The 15485-nt window shown below is 49.6% G+C and overlaps 1 protein-coding gene across 5 annotated transcripts in view; it reads left to right on the top strand.

Moving 5' to 3' along the window:
• RREB1 (ras responsive element binding protein 1) overlaps nt 1-15485 on the top strand; it is a 156958-nt gene that overhangs the window by 63294 nt on the left and 78179 nt on the right. For all 5 annotated transcript variants that reach the window (XM_075555244.1, XM_075555246.1, XM_075555241.1 and 2 more), the window contains exons 2-4: nt 6283-6392; nt 10484-10606; nt 11209-11421. In XM_075555244.1, the coding sequence (XP_075411359.1) occupies nt 11251-11421 (171 nt within the window). In that variant the 5' untranslated portion in view covers nt 6283-6392; nt 10484-10606; nt 11209-11250. The remainder of the gene's footprint in view (nt 1-6282; nt 6393-10483; nt 10607-11208; nt 11422-15485) is intronic.

The raw sequence follows: 15485 nt of genomic DNA, 5'->3' as shown, positions 1-15485 counted from the left end.
GGCCTGGAGCCTCCACCCCACCCCTTAAACTTCCTCTTACTCCAGCCTAAGCTGCATCTCCACAGCTGCAGAAGCTGCCAGAAGGACACTGGTAGAACATTTGTTTGCCCCCTACTTAAGGGACCAGCTGGCCAGGCTTTGGCGGTTGTGGGTTTGGAGCAGGGCCTCCTGGGCCCTCCAGTACCCCTTCCTTTGTAGAGCCTAAAGTGTCGACCAGGATGGCTACCCATCCTTCTCAGCAAGAGCACTCTCTGTAAGGGCCTTTGTCAGTCTGAGGTGGGGTCCGGCCCAGCCTTCTATTCATGGAGAGGTGAAGATTGAGGAAGGGAGGTGTGGCGTAGGGGTGGGTGCTTCTTTGGAAAGGAAGGCCCTGGAGCTGGGTGGTGTGGAAGGGCAGAGGAGATTCAGAGTGGGTTTGCTAGAAATCAGGGATTGCGATCGGGATCATTTGTTCTCTGGAGCCCCATGCCTTTCAGGAATCAGAAAGTTTGGCCAAATGAAATCTACAGGTTTTAGGAACTGGATTCACTCTGTTCCACCGCACAGGAGCCCCATGACCTTGGAGATAAGTCACGTAATCACTATGCACCTTAGTTCTCTCATCTGGACAGTGGGAACTGTCTTCACTGGGTTCTTACGTCGGTTAAAGGAGGGAATGAGGGCAGCCTGTGGTGGGTGCATGGTACTCAGAAATCTCTAGTTGCTGCTGCTGTTTCATGAGGACAGAGAATCAAGAACTGAATCAAGAACTGTGGGGTCATTGGCATGAGGGGTGGCTGCATGTCCAGAGGGGTGTAAGAGGGGTGAAGTGAGGGTCTTAGGTGTTGTGGAGCAGAGACTGAGCCGAGAGCTCAGGCTTCATGGAAGCCAAAGCAAGAGAGACCAGGAGGTAGATTGGGGCCAGATCGTGGAGAGCCTTGAATGTCATCTTGAAGGAAAGGAAGCGAGGGCTGTGTTGGACTCAGAAGCCAACACTTCATCCACACTTTTCTCCTGAACGAGAGGTGCACCCCCATCTTTTCTCTTCAGCCCCTCCTTGTTCACCCAGCCAGCTCCTGGTGTCTGATTGCTGGAAGGTTCTTCGTTACACTTGCAGACTCAGCTTTACCAAAGCCATGCCCGCTCTGGGGTGAAGGGGCACGGGAAGGGGGTGACTCATGGCCCGCCACCCTATCTAAGGCCTGGATGGAGCCATAAGCCAAGAAACAGATGTACTTTCTCAAGCTCGGCACCATCACGACAGCTGTCTTTCCCTTCAGAGAAGCCTGGCGGCAGCCTGGCTAAAAGAGACCACTTTGACATGAAGCTGCCAGGTAGAGGGAGAAAAAGCTGTCTGGCAGAATCTAATCTCTAGCCTGACTCCAGTCCAGCCAGCCTGTGCCCATCTTTCTAGAGCTGTGGTTGCTGCTTATAACCAACCGCTGTGGCAGCTCCGTGTCTTTCAGTCGGCCCGAACTGGTCAGCTGTGTATCGCCCATCCAAAGTATTTACAAGTGTTGTTCTCTGCTGGGCACCGTGGCCCTGCTGGGTAACTGTTGTCTAGCCTGGCCTCGATTTATCTGTGGGAACATGTTTTTCAGGCCCAGGCCACCATCCTAGGAGTATAAACTTACTCCTTATTTTCTGGGGGCCTTTTGGTTTCACTTCAGGAATCCTGGCTTCTGCAGGCTCAACCTTTTCTTCTTTTGTCCCCATCTTCCCTTTATCTTCCTTTGCTGGCTCAGGATGTGCTTCTGCTCTGGCTTTACGTATCTTTGTTCCTTATCTCCTCTGATGATCTCTCTTCTCACGTGGGACTCTGCCCTCTGCCTTTTTAATTTGGATTTGGGGAAAGTTCATGTGGGAACGCAGATCAAGAAATGCTGCATCTCACCCCCAGCACCCAGGAGATACTCTCCTCCATGCGCTCTGGCCCGTGCTTTGTCACCCATGGATTCAACTTGCCTCATCATGGTGGGATGGGGGCGGGTGGATCTTGAAGTTTCTTCCCTGAGCCGCCCTGTAGTTTTCCATTCTCTGAATTCTGTGAAGGCCCCCTGCTTTGAGCCACGGCTAATCTAAAGTTTGGCAGTTCACATTCACACTGGAAGAAAGACCTGCTGGTGATAGGCGGCTCTTAAGACCACCCACCCGCCCACCCCCAAGCCGATGCAATGGCGGCAGGCAGCGCATCTTCTGTAAAGGCGCCCAAGATTGTTAGCAGAGAAGAACTTCTCGGAGGCCATCCCACTTGTTAGCACGAGGGGCTGCCACGCGACGAGATCAGCGGCGTTGGCTTGGTGTGGTCGTGGGCTCCGAGGCACCCAAACCAGCGGTGACACAACTGTAAGACATTTTCATACAAATACATTTTCATTCAAATCCAGGACCCGAAGATTGAAGGTCAAAGGTCAAGTCTTTCAGCCCGATTTCTTGGTTAGGACATGTTCAGGTTTTGTCCCCTTGGTTCTTGACTAGATCTGGTAGGTTATGTTGTAGACTTTTAAACATCATTTTTCCCCATTTTTTTTAATGGAAGGATTGGGCCCAAATTTTAATACAAGTGGTAGTTATTTTTTGGAAAATCTAATTCCAGGCATTTGAATTAGACCCCCAAGAGTGTTTTTAATTGATAATGTATAGGCTTATCTACTTACTTTAGCTGAGATCTTGGAAATTTCTAGAAAATACATGGAACAACAACTTGCCACCATCCCCACCCTGCCTTGCCAGACTTTCTCTTTCTAATAAAAATTGGTATCAATTTAGAAAGAAATAACAGAAAATAAGTTTTGCTTGTTTCTTCACAGTGTTTAACTTCACCCCAGGCATCCACTAGTGTGGAAGGGTAGGGATGATCTGAAGGGAGAGTTTGTTGGCCCGTTTTGAAAGCTGCACGGGAAGTTCAATAAAACAGGCTTGGTTTAGTTGAGAGGAAGGGTGGGTTACGTATATTATGTATATGAGGGGACTTCAGAAAGTCTGTGGGAAAATCCGTTATCTTCTCTTTGTTTTTCCACGAACTTTTTGAAGGCCCTTGTATCAAGTACAATAGGGGTTCTTATCCCACTGTCCCCGGGTGGGTTTCTATGACCCTTGGCCCTCCTGATACCGAGCACAAATGTTGGTCCAAGGCTCCCGAGCCCCTCCCTTGCTCGCTCTTGGAAGAGCCCCCTCTGCTTGTGGTGGGCCCATGTGTGCTCTTGCTTCTTTCTGTAAGAATGTGGTTTTATGTGCCCTGGTTTCCAAGCCACAGGGGCCTAGGACTGTGCCATTCATCGTGTGTCCAGTAGGTGGGGAGGTGGGCTGGGCTGGACGCGGGAGGATGGAAGGCTTGGGAACTGAGTGGAGGCCAGCGCGCACACAAGTGGGCCAGGGGAGTTTATGGGAACAAACATTTTTGGGGTGTATGGCATGTGCGTTTTTCTCCGAACGTGCCGTAATTTTCATCGTTCTCAAGGAGGCTCTTGATCCAAGAAACATTAGAAGAACTGTTGAGGTCATAAGTGTCATGGTGCTGCGTGTCTGAGGCACAGTCTCCAGGAGGAGTCCTGGTTTCCCAGCGTGACTTTAAAAATCCAAAACCCGTTTCCAGAGAGAAACACTCACAGAAGAGATGGAGAGTTCGAAGCGGGCAGGGGCGAAAAGAAAGACTGTTGTGGAAGAATCTGGTGTCACAAGTGCTGAGGCGCGGCCTCTCCTTGGAGCTGGCCGAGCTCTCTCCCAGCAGCCCAGCCCCCCCCCAGATACTTACTTACCTGCTGCAGGTGTCAGTACCACCTCAGGATAACGGTTTGAGCTGACTGGTGCTTTCCTTGTCTGCATGATGGTTTATTTGCCCTCTCTAGTCTTCTCCTGTCTCATAGCGACCTTTAGGACAGATAGACAAGGACTGCTCCTTTGGTTTTGAGACTGTAAATCTTTACAAGAACCTCACTTTTCTACCAGGGAGTGGCTGGTAGGTTAGAACTGCTAACCAGGCTCAACCTACTCTTATGCCGCCAAGGAGAAGGAATTAAATCAAAGGCAGGGAGTTGGTTGGTTGGTTGGTAAGGTGGGGGTAGGGGAAGGCAGGCAAGAGGGTCTTCTTCCAAAGGTGCCCTGATGGGACTGTTGGATAAGTGCCAGGCTGCTACCCACAAGATCCGTGGTTCAAACCCACCAGCTGCTCTGAGGGAGAAAAATGAAGTTCTCTGCTCCTGTGAAGATTTAGAGGCCCAGAAACCTTGTGCAAGGAGGGTGTTGATGAGTGGGCTCAATGACGGTGCCAGTGGTAGGTGGTTTTCCCCCAGGAGCCCTGATGGCACAGAGGTTAAACACTGCTCACCAGGAGGTGGGCAGTTCAAAGCTATCAGCCCCTCCGTGGGTGGAGGCTGTGGCAGTCTACTTCTGTACAGCATGCGGATTCGGAACCCACGTGGTTCTACTCTGACCTGAGGAGTACAGGACTGCTGACACTGAGTCAACCTGAGGACACTGGATTTGATGGATTTGGTTCCTTCTGGCCTCCTCCCAGTTTTACCGACCTCAGCTGTGCTTAGGGATGCTGTAGTTGTTGGAGACTCCGTAGCGTGGTCGGTGACTTTGATGGCGCTGTGTTTTGCTATCAAGTTGGCTCCATGTACCACAGAATAATTTGTTGCCCAGCTAGACACCGTCTTCACCGTTGTTGGGGGGCGTGAGTTCATGTTGTGGCTGCTCTATTTTGCGTCGTTTCCAACCTAAAGGGCTCGCCTCTCAGCACTATATCAAACGATGTTCCGTGTGTGTCTTAGGGTTTTCTTAACTGTTTATTTGAAGTAGATCACCAGACCTTTCTTCCTAGTTTCTCTGCTGAAACCTGCCCACCATGGGTAGCCCTGTTGGTAGGACAGCTTCCAGCATTCATTGGTGTAACACATGGGCGACAGCACAGTACCGCAAACTGACAGACGGGTATGGTGAGGGCCGCATGCGTTAGCCCTGGAGGCTCCTGCAGTACAGTCTCTGTAACAGTTTAGAAGCCCCAGCAGCTCTCTAGGCATCCGAGGCCCTAGGTTACCACAGGGGCGTCTCTCTCAGACCTCTGAATGTTTTTGTCTACAACTTCCCAACAGAAAAGGAACATTACGGCAGGGAGATGGATAAACTCTGTCCTCTCTCAAGTCCAGGATTGGGTGCTCTGATCGATTTCCTTCACTTCTTTGTTTGATAGCATTTCTCCCTTTCTTGTGAAACCGGCATTGTGGGAACTGCATCTGGGCTTGCTTGCCTGTCGAGGAGGAGTCCCAGGGCATTGCGAACAGTGCACGCACACTGTTGATAACCAAATGGTCAGCGGTTCCAGTTCACCGAGTGACTTCAGGATAGAACAAAGACCTGGTAATTGACCACTGAACAATAGCTACGGAGAACCTTTGGGGAGCACAATTGTACTCTGATAAGTACTGACACCCCCTGCATTGGGTCGACCTAAGGTGACCAGATTTTAACATTGGTAAAGCGGGACACCATTGGCACAACTCATATCCTGGCGAAATAGCCACGTGGCAGCCGAAAACCATATACCCTAGCTTGTCGTGCATTCTTTCCAAAAATCGGGGACTTTCTTAAAACACCGCGGAACAAATTGTTACAAATCAGGATGTCTGGTCGCCTTATTGGGGCAGCGGTCCGTTCAAGACATTGCCCTTGCCCTCGTTGGAGGCGTGAACTAGAAGCACAAGCAGCAAATGGGAAGTCCTCTCTGTGGTTTGTAAGATGCGTCGTCCCAGGTTGGCGCACATGCTTTGCACTGGGTTACTACCCTGGAGCTTGGCAACGGGACAGGCCAGCAGTGCTATGGAACAAAGGCCTGGCAACTTGCCTCTGTAAAGAATGCCTCCAAGAAAACCCTCTGGAGCTCAGTTGTATTCGGTAACTACCTATGATGTTGACATGGGTTGGATGGACCAGGAGGCAGCGGGCTTGGGTGCTGTTGTTGTTAAGTACCATCAGGTCAGTGGAGTCAGCAGCAGCCCTTTGTGTACACCAAACGCCATCCTCTCACAATTGTTGGTCTGTTTCCGTCCGTGTTGCATCTGTTGTATCAATCCATCGGATAGAGGGGCTTGCTCTTTGGGGCTGTCCTTCTCCCAATCATGCTGTCCTTCTCTGGGAACTTTTCCATCTGGGTAACGTGTCCAAAATGTAGGAGACCGAGTCTTGCCCTTCCCACCTCAAAGGAGCATTTTGTCTTCCAAGACAGAAGGCAGAAGAAACCTATGCAGAGACAGGCTCATCCCGTAACTCCCCGTTTTATCTTGCTTCTTCTCATTCCTGTAGGTTGCTCCGCATCTGTGCCGCTGAGGGGGCAGCTCTGAGGTGGGAACCTGCCCACGATTGAGCCTGGCCTGTCAGGAGAGCCAGCCGCATAGACCCAAAACAAGCAACAGGTCAGTTGAACATTGGTGGCTTTCCTGGAGTCATGTTAACTGAATGTTGAGTCTCTTCAACCCTCCCCTTCCTGCCCTCATTCTTCCTCATGGCCTTGGAAGCACCTCCCCAGCCCCCTCTTCTTGAGAACCTCCTGGTGGTACTGTGGGGTACAGTCCAAACTCGCTAGGTGCTCCCAGGGGAGGGGAAGGGGTCTGCTTCTGTGAAGATTGCGGACTCAGGACCTCGCATAGGGCCGCCCTGAGACTCATCGACTTGACCGGCGGTTGGTTCCGTCAGTTCCTAGAGCTTTGGTGCCAAAGCAAAACACCCAAACCCACTGCCATCAGCTCGATCCTGGTTCATAGCAGGACAGAGTCGAACCGCCTCTTTGGTTTCCCAGAAAGTCTCACCTTTCCCCTAAGGAGTGGCGGGTGGTTTCCAACTGCTGCTGCCTCCCTCACCCGTCCCGCCCGCCACCACGTCAGGCTGAGGTGGGGATGGAATCGCTCCTTCTTTCTGCATCCCAGAGGGAAAGCACCACTTTGAGGACTGGTTCCCGCCTCTCCTCTCCTCCCCACCCCAAGTGCAGAGAGGTGGTTGGGTTGAGAAGGAACACCACAGGCCCGTCGGCAGCGTCCTTTCAGCCAAGAGGATGGTTTTCTAGCTGTGGTTGGGTCATCTGGGTCCCCGTCCTCTCATCCCACCTTGAGGGGGACGTATTGACGTGACCCTTATAAATGTTTGGGTTACTGTTGTTGATTGCAGTGGTGAACTGATGGGTGGGGCTAGGGTTGGGGAGAGAAAATGGTGCAGGAGAGATGAGTAGGGCCATAAATCTCCACAAGGAGAAAGTGCTTCATTGGTGGATCTTAAACTGTTTCAGTTATGTGCTAACTCCCAGAAGAGAGAGACCCTGCGATGTCTCAGTGTCCAAAGGCTTAAGTTCAACCCAAACTCACTGCATTGAGTCGATGATGGCTCCTAGTAACCCCATAAGGCAGGGCAGAACTGCCCCTGTGGGCTTCCAAGACGGTAACTGTTAAGGCAGGCGTCCTCTAACTACGGCCCGTAGGTCACATGCGGCCCGCCGAGGACATCTATCCGGCCCGCCGGGTGTTTTTGCCCCGTTTGTTTGTTTAACTTCAAAATAAGATATGTGCAGTGTGCATAAGGATTTGTTCATAGTTTGTTTTTTTTTAAAACTAAAGTCCGGTCCTCCAACGGGTCTGAGGGACAGTGAACTGGCCCCCTGTTTAAAAAGTGTGAGGACCTCTGGTTTAAGGGAACAGAAAGCCTTGTCTTTCTCCCACAAGGTTTTAAAGTTAGTAACCCCAACCCAAGCTCATTGCGACTCCTAGTCATTGGGTTTCCGAGACTGGGGACACTGGTGGGTTTGAACCGCTGACTTGGTGGTTCGCACCTGGGCTCCTGAGGCTGAGGGTGAGACAAAATGACTGGTTCTGGGTTAATTGCCTGTGGTTAAGTTAATGCCTAAATGATCATTAACGTGAACATGAATTCTTTCTTCTGCGGAAGAGTGACTGGCATTGTGCTATATCCCAGGGTTTCCCCCTTCTTACCTGCTCCACGATCCCAGAAAGAGCTCAGACACAGGAGCAGACTGGAGCCACCTCTGTAACAGCTCCAAGTGGCTTGCTCGTGACTCTCTGCACTTAAGTTCTCTTTTCGAAAAGCAGGATACGTGGCTGTTGACATGCATGTGGAATGGGAGGTGATACAGGTGAACTCGCACCTTCCGTTTGCAGAGTCACACTTGATCCCAGAGGGGGAATAAACCTCACAACACCTTCCTGTTCAGACAGAAGGGGAAACCACATGGCTGGGCGGCCCTTCCCCTTTCCCTATTGGGATGAGCCCCTAGAACTTCCCACCTTTTCTGGTGTCTCGCTTGTTGGAGGGGGTGCCCTGTGGAGCCTGAGCGATTCAGCGAGATCCCGCATGTCGGAGTGGAAGAGTGCCCCGTAGAGTCGAGTCCCCTAGGCTGCTGGCTTTCTGGAAGCAAATGTGCCTGATGGTGCAGTGGGCTGTGCATCGAGCTGCTAGTCCAAGTCTTCTCTCACAGAGCTCAAACTGTTGACTTGTTGGCTAGCCGCCAAGTACTTTAACTATTATGCCACTAGGGTGCCCTAGTGACTTGCTAGGCATTCTATATTTAAGGCACTCAAGCCAGCTGTCAGAATGTTATCACCAATGTGAGAAAGTTTTTACCTACAGTGTGGTTCAGTTGAGTTCTGTTTGGGCTAATTTCCCTATGGATTATTTCTCTCATCTCCACTTGATAAAATTAGGATAAATGCGTATACAGATATTATCCCCTCCCCCCCCCCCCCACTGCCTTCAAGTCAATTCCAGCTCGCAAAGACCCTACATAAGGCTTCCAAGACTGCAGATCTTTATGGGGAGCAGACAGCCCCATCTCTCCCTCTGACGGGCTGGTGAGTTTGCACCACTGAGAAGTTAGTATAGCCGGCGCCTCACGCACAGTGCCACCGATAAATCGACAAACACACCCCATCCCCACCACCCACGGCTCATTGTTCAGAGGGCAGGGAAGTCAACTGTCAGTTCTCTCCTTTTGAGGTACCTCTGGGTGGAACTTGGAGAATTTATCTTGAATACCTTATTTTACTTAGTCCCAAAGGTTGTACACATACCTGTTGTGTAAACTGTATCCTATTTTGAGTGTACTAATAGGAAAAAAAGCAAGGTCACTTCAAAGCCCTTAGTATATATTAGTTCAAAGGTGAAGTTTACTTTCACTAGTGTAACAATTACAGAAACAATAAAACCCGTTCAAGTCAGTTTGATTTACGGAGTGGGCACTGACTTGATGGCAATGAGCTTGGCATTTTGTTTGGGTTTGTTAATTATGGGAGAGAGAAATTGAAAAGTAAGGTAGAATTTACTATTGAAAATGGCTATTTTGTTTGAATCAGATAAATAATTACATGCTGATTGATTGAACACCCTTTAGGGAACTAATAATACTTTCATTAGAAATCCATTAAGAAATTACCCATGTGCACACGCAGGTGTATGCGTGCACACGCGTGAACACATGGGCACACTTGTCAAAGTATGTTTTTTCCTAGAGAGAGCTCCCTGATAAACTGTAAAGACAGTTTAAAACAGGAAGTTTGAGGCACAGTTTCAAAGTAAGTTTAAGTGATCTTCAAACATCGGCAATCTTACTAGAAAGAGCAATTTGTTTGTGTGTGTGTGTTTTCCCCTTTGATTTTGATCAGAACTTCCTTAATGGAGAAGGATGGAGGATGAGTCTAGCTCCAGCCTTTGTTACAATCTGTCCTAGTCTTCAGTCACATCCCCTAAAGTCTGAGGAGATCATGCACAGGCGCGCGCACACAATCCACCCCCCCCCCCACCGTTCTTTCTTGTATTTCTCAGGGTCAATGTGTGCTTTACCAGCTGAGATAATGAGTTAGCATCTTTCACTGCTGTTTTGGTCTTTTAGAACATACTAAGTCACACTATGTTAGAAAGAAGAGCTATGGGATATCTTCCCTGGTAAAAGGTGGGACTTGTTTGCCATGCCTAGAGCCAACGCAAGGAATTTCTGAAGAAGTAAGTTAAGAGAGGGCTGTGGGTTAGAGTTCTCTCTTTGGTCATTCTGTACGTCTTTCCAAGTTTCTTGTAAGTCTGGCTAACACCTACTAGACTCAGAGTTTAGTGAGTTTCTCACCAGCCTTGTCTTTGGTCAGTTTTGTGTAGCCGTCTAACGTGGGTCAAGTGGTCGTTTGAGAATCCTTGGATGTGAGGGAGGGACAAGAGTTGCAGAATGAAAGTTGGTTCCCTGTGGTGTGTCTGGAGGCACCGTGAAAGTGAAATGCCACTGAACCTTGACTTTTGGGACTGAGGTGACAGCACCTCAGGGGACATCCATTCAGATGGAGAAACCTCTATAGAAGGTGGTTGGGGAAGAAAACAGGCTTCAAAACGGCCTTTCACTGTCATCCATCTGTTGCTGTGACTGTAGAGTCTGAGATTATGGCAAAGGAAAGATTGCCGTGTTTCCCTCACTACCTGAAAAGATGCTGACTAACCCTCTTTGCTTCTCCTTCCCTTTCAGGGTCAGCTCGTGGCAGCCAGACCCGAACCGAGAGACGCAAGCCCAGGCTCATAGCCGCTCCATGCGGATGGTAGCCACAGCCAGGGGCGATCACCTAGCGTCTCAGTGGGGCAGAAGATGGAGGTAATTGGTGGGAAGGCGCTTTCTTTTCTATTTTCTCAGTCCATCCAGGTGTATTGCCTGAGGTCATGGGCTTCCCTACGTCCACATGGAACTTGGTTGTGGGTCTGATAGTGCCGGTCTCTCAGGTTTCTGGGAAAGCTCGGACTCCCCCTGTGACATCACTGTACTGCAGGAGTGGTGTTCAAGGCAACCCCAAAGTCCTCATCCGGAGTGAGGGTTGCTATAATAAATGGCTGCACAACTTTTGGAAGGTCCTGGCCAAGTGGCGGCTCTTTGGGTTGCCTAACTCGTAGTGGAAGGCAAAGAAAGGCCACGGAACCTGCACAAGGGTATTGGCAGTGGGTGTCTGGGTGCATCTTCCTGGAGGCACTGCCTCACAAACTAAGCAGGGTCTTCATTCAATCGGCGATGTGCCAGACCTTCGCTAGCTTGGCACTTCAATCGTGACAGGCGTTGTTTACGTTTAAATACCAGTTTAAGCTGAAGACAGCAGGCTTTGCGACTCTAGTCACGGTTGTCATAACCCTGGTCAGTGCTAGCTGGCCTGGATTTCAGGCTCACCTTGACAGCGATCGATCACAGCGGCAATTTCCGATTTCCAGTTCTTTGGCAGAGGCTTCTTAGGAGAGTAAACCCTTGTCCCAATGATGTCCAGTCCGCCCATTGGCTTGGAAGGTTCAGACCTATCTTCCGTCAACACCATGATGTCGGCAGTGATGAGTGTAGGGAAGATCGCCGAGAATGGCGGGAACTCCCAGGACGTTAAGTCCCCCTCCAAACCTCCAGGACCAAACCGGATCGGCAGAAGGAACCAGGTAAGATTGATTCCTTAGTCTTGGCCATGAGGCTGGGTGGGTTTGGTCTCTAAGAATATTGGAAGAAGGATGTTACTTTGAGTCCCGGTTTTCTGAGACAAGACCTTGGTTCTGTTTAGAATTAAGTATACATACCCAGGGGCCTTCGTGTTATCTCAGAAACAAATTCTTCATAGCTTATGTCCCTTTCCTTTCATGGAAACTGTCGTAACCCTGGTCAGTGCTACCTGGCCTGGATTTCAGCCTCACCTTGAGAGTGAGCAATCACATCAGCAATGTCTGATTTCCAGTTTGATGGCAAAGGCATGTCTTAAGGAGTTTTAACCCTTGTCCCAACGATGACCAGTCTGCCCATTTGATCTTTGCTGTGGTATAACTCGGTGAAAGCGCCCTTATTCTCTACCCCATCATTTGATTTGATGAATGCAAGCTTTCTTAGGACCAAGGCAAAGAACTTGACTATTCTTTTGCTGTAATGTGCTATGCTTCCTGATCCTACAGCTTGCCGTATGGGGTTTTCAAAGCCACTACCTTGGTTTGTAATAAGTGCTGTTTGTATGTTGGGCCTGCTATCCGGCCTCTGTCCTTAGAGGAACAGAATTTGGTTCCGGAGAATTCCACTGTAGGTGTCAGTGGGCATCAGGTCAGGAAAAATGGGAAGGAGGGAAGATTGATCAAGCTATAAAAATCTACATGAGGGCCAGGGATGGGGCCTCAGTCTAGTTTTTCTCCCCATTCTAACCTGCCCACCACCCCAAGTCTGTTGAGAAATATCATGGGTCATCTAATCCAGTGGTTCTCAGCCTCTGGACCATTTCACAGGGGTCACTCAATTCATAACAGAAGCAAAATTACAGTTATGAAGCAGCAGCATAATTTTATGGTTGGGGGTCACCACAACACGAGGAACTGTATTAAAGGGTCTCAGCATTAGGAAGGTTGAGAACCACTGGTCTAATTAATGTACAAATGGGCATTTAGGAGATGTGTGTGGCTCTCTTGCTGTGCCGACAGAGGCCCAAGGTAAACCAATGTCATTTCTTCTCCGAAGCTCTTTGATGTGTATTGACTACATCACTCCACAGCTCGTCTTTCACTCATTTACTGGGGTTACATTAAGCCCTTGGAGAGATGATGTTTTTCTGGGCTTATCTAGGGGGTGGACAGCAGAGGATTTTGGGAATTGATTTTAATTAATACTCCTAGATTGACTAACACTCCTTATGGAGCTCCCTGAGTATGTGTCTCTGATGGTTTCCTATAAAGTCTGAGTACAACTTGAATTAACTCTGGCTTTTGCTGCAACCTGCCCTCCAGAAAAAGCTGCATGAGCCTAAGCAGCTGTGTGAGTGGGTCCACGTCTCACCCCTTCTCAAGGCCGACGCTTGACAGTTAAATGATGCTTTAGGTCCCGGCATTGATCTCTTTTCTCTCTCTCTTCCCTTATCTCCACGTGCCTCTCTTCCCATGGCTACCTGAGAAAATATTCAGCCTTCGGGGCTGTGGCCTGAGCAAGGAGGAGAGCTAGCTCTGTGAAGAAAAGGTTTATTTCCACTCCCACATGATTGTGCGTCCGTCCATCCATCCATCCATCCATCCATCCATCCATCCATCCATCCATCCATCCATCCATCCATCCTCCCACCCACCAGCCCATTTTTCAGTCCATTTACCCAAATGCACCTAGTGCCAGTCCCTCGGCAGGGGCCCCAAATCTGATGGTGAGTCAGACGTGCAAGGCCTGTGTCCTCCTCCTCCTCTCCTCTGCTCTGTTCCCTCAGGAAGGTGTGACCTGAGCGTGGTGGGGAGAGGGCTGTCTGAAATAGCACAGCAGGGCCAGGCTCCAGTCTGTGCCGATGGTCAGAGACAGCCGTGGCAGAACCCCACGGCACCTCCCGCCCCTTGTGCTGCTGGAGATTGACCCTGCAGGTTTGGGGAGGCACCTGGTACAGATGTGACTGGGCCATTTTCACCCAGCTTCTGTTGTCCTTCACTGACAGGGATTGTCCTTACCTGTGGGCAGGAATGCGGAGGGTGGGAAGAGGGAGGAGTCTCACTGGGTACCAGCGTTCCAGAGCAGATTAGCTCCAACGGATGCCTGACAAGGCTGCCAGATTGTTTCATTATGGAACGGCTAGTTAGCACATTAGCTGCTAATTTTATCTTTCAGCTCAGGACGTGTGCTCCTGTCACCAGCAGGCCTGTCAGAGCTGGGCGTAACATCCCCAGGAGAGCCTCAGCCAGAGCCATGGTGCTCTCGCTTCTCTTTGCTTTGTTTGTGACAAAGCATCAGGTTTGAGTCAACAGAGCCCTTCTCCCGTGCAAACCACCTTGGGCTTTGTCCTGCCCATGAACAGCCAGCCTCCAAGAACGTTTGAGTTCCAGTTAATAATAAACCCCAGGGTCAATACAGCCACTCCACCAAACTGCCCAGTGCGTCTGGGGTCTCCTTCAAGGTGAACTGGAATGGTGGTGTGTTTTTCTTTTTCAAATTTTTCTCTTCAGAAAGCTGGCTGGCCACCCGGAGCCTGACTTCTATAGTGTTTCTTCGCATCCTGCCAGTGAATTTTTCTCCCTCTATGTATATACACATTCTGTGTTTTCATCTATGCACTGTCTTATAAGAGTATCTGCTTTGTCATTTAGATTCTAATATTCTGATTTTTCACTGCAGTAGAAGACACCCAGAACTCACGGACAACACTCACAAATACGGGCGTTTATCAGGACAGTTAATAGCTTAGTTTCCATAGTTAGCACAAGTCAGGATCAGTAAACAATAAGGATATAGTGGTTCATCCACAATAACACCCCTTCTCGCTAGCAACCAATTCTCAGCCACATAGCAGCAGGTCAGCCCACCTGTCACTCGTATCTTGCAGTCCAGTAGTCTTGGGCCAGATGAGGAGAAGATATCCTCTCGTCTTGACACCCCTCCCCTGATTTCTCTGCCACAATCTCTGGAGCATCTGGTCTCGTTGGCCACCACCACATCAGACAGAGATCTTGCTACTTCTGTTGGCACTCAGGATTCTTTCTGTGTCCCCAATCACGCTTACACACCGAAAAATGCCTTTGATGAAGACGCGCTTTATCTTTTAGCCAACCGTACCGCCAAGGAAAACGAGGCCAGTGTCTGAAACCATCCTCTCTAGTAAGGTCGTCTTAAAGACGCCCCCGAGGAAGCAAAGGGTATGGCTTGGTTCATGACTGCTACTAAAGTCAGGTCTGCAGTCTGGCCTAACCCTGCCCGTTAGCACAGTGGAGAGTACCCTCCACAACGGGATTGTTGCCATAGGGTTATTGGGCAGAACACATCACATAGGATGCACAACGAGAGGGACCATCCGACTTGACATACATCAGTGACACGCAATTGAAATACATCAGTGTATGTATTGTGTTTATTCCTATAGCACAGTTAGTGGAAAATGGAATGAAAAGCTCCTGGGATTTTCCCAGCCAAGCCGCCTCATAGGTGGAGTCCTTGAATCATGCAAATAAATCAATAGGCTCAACTGTTAACCCAAAGGTTGGAGGTTCAGTCCTTGGGAGAAAGGCCTGGTGGCCAGTTCTGCTCGGAAACACATGGGGTCCCCTTCAGTTGAAATCCACGCGACAGAAAATTGGGGAATGCTTGTGTGTAGGTGGATAGATGTAGTGCGTACATCTACTTTAAGTGTGCACATTACGTATATATACATTTAAATTCCTGGTGATCGTTTTGCAGAAGTAAAATTGAATTGAATGCCTCAGATTGAATTCCACCCCGACTGTTAGCCCGGCTGTGACACACCTGTCATTAATAGCACATGTCCTTAATCTTGTGTCACTTTTGTGTGTGTGCTTGGTGATCCTCGACCTGTTCCAGTCTGACGGTAGTTAGAGCACTGGGCTAGATGTGTGGTCCTCTTCCCAGCCAGCACACCCTCGCTGTAACTCTGCTTCCTCAGGGAGGTCTGGAAGTTTATGAACATCCACAAGTCACCGGGCACTTGTTTTGACCAGGTGATCCACGTTTTGGAATTCATACGCTTAAAAGTGGTCGACTTGGTGAGAAAATG

The sequence above is a fragment of the Tenrec ecaudatus genome, chromosome 7 (assembly GCF_050624435.1).
Source record: "Tenrec ecaudatus isolate mTenEca1 chromosome 7, mTenEca1.hap1, whole genome shotgun sequence".
NCBI classification, from domain to species: Eukaryota; Metazoa; Chordata; class Mammalia; order Afrosoricida; family Tenrecidae; genus Tenrec; species Tenrec ecaudatus.
Note: the sequence above shows the minus strand (reverse complement) of the source record. Positions and strands in the feature narration are given on the sequence as shown.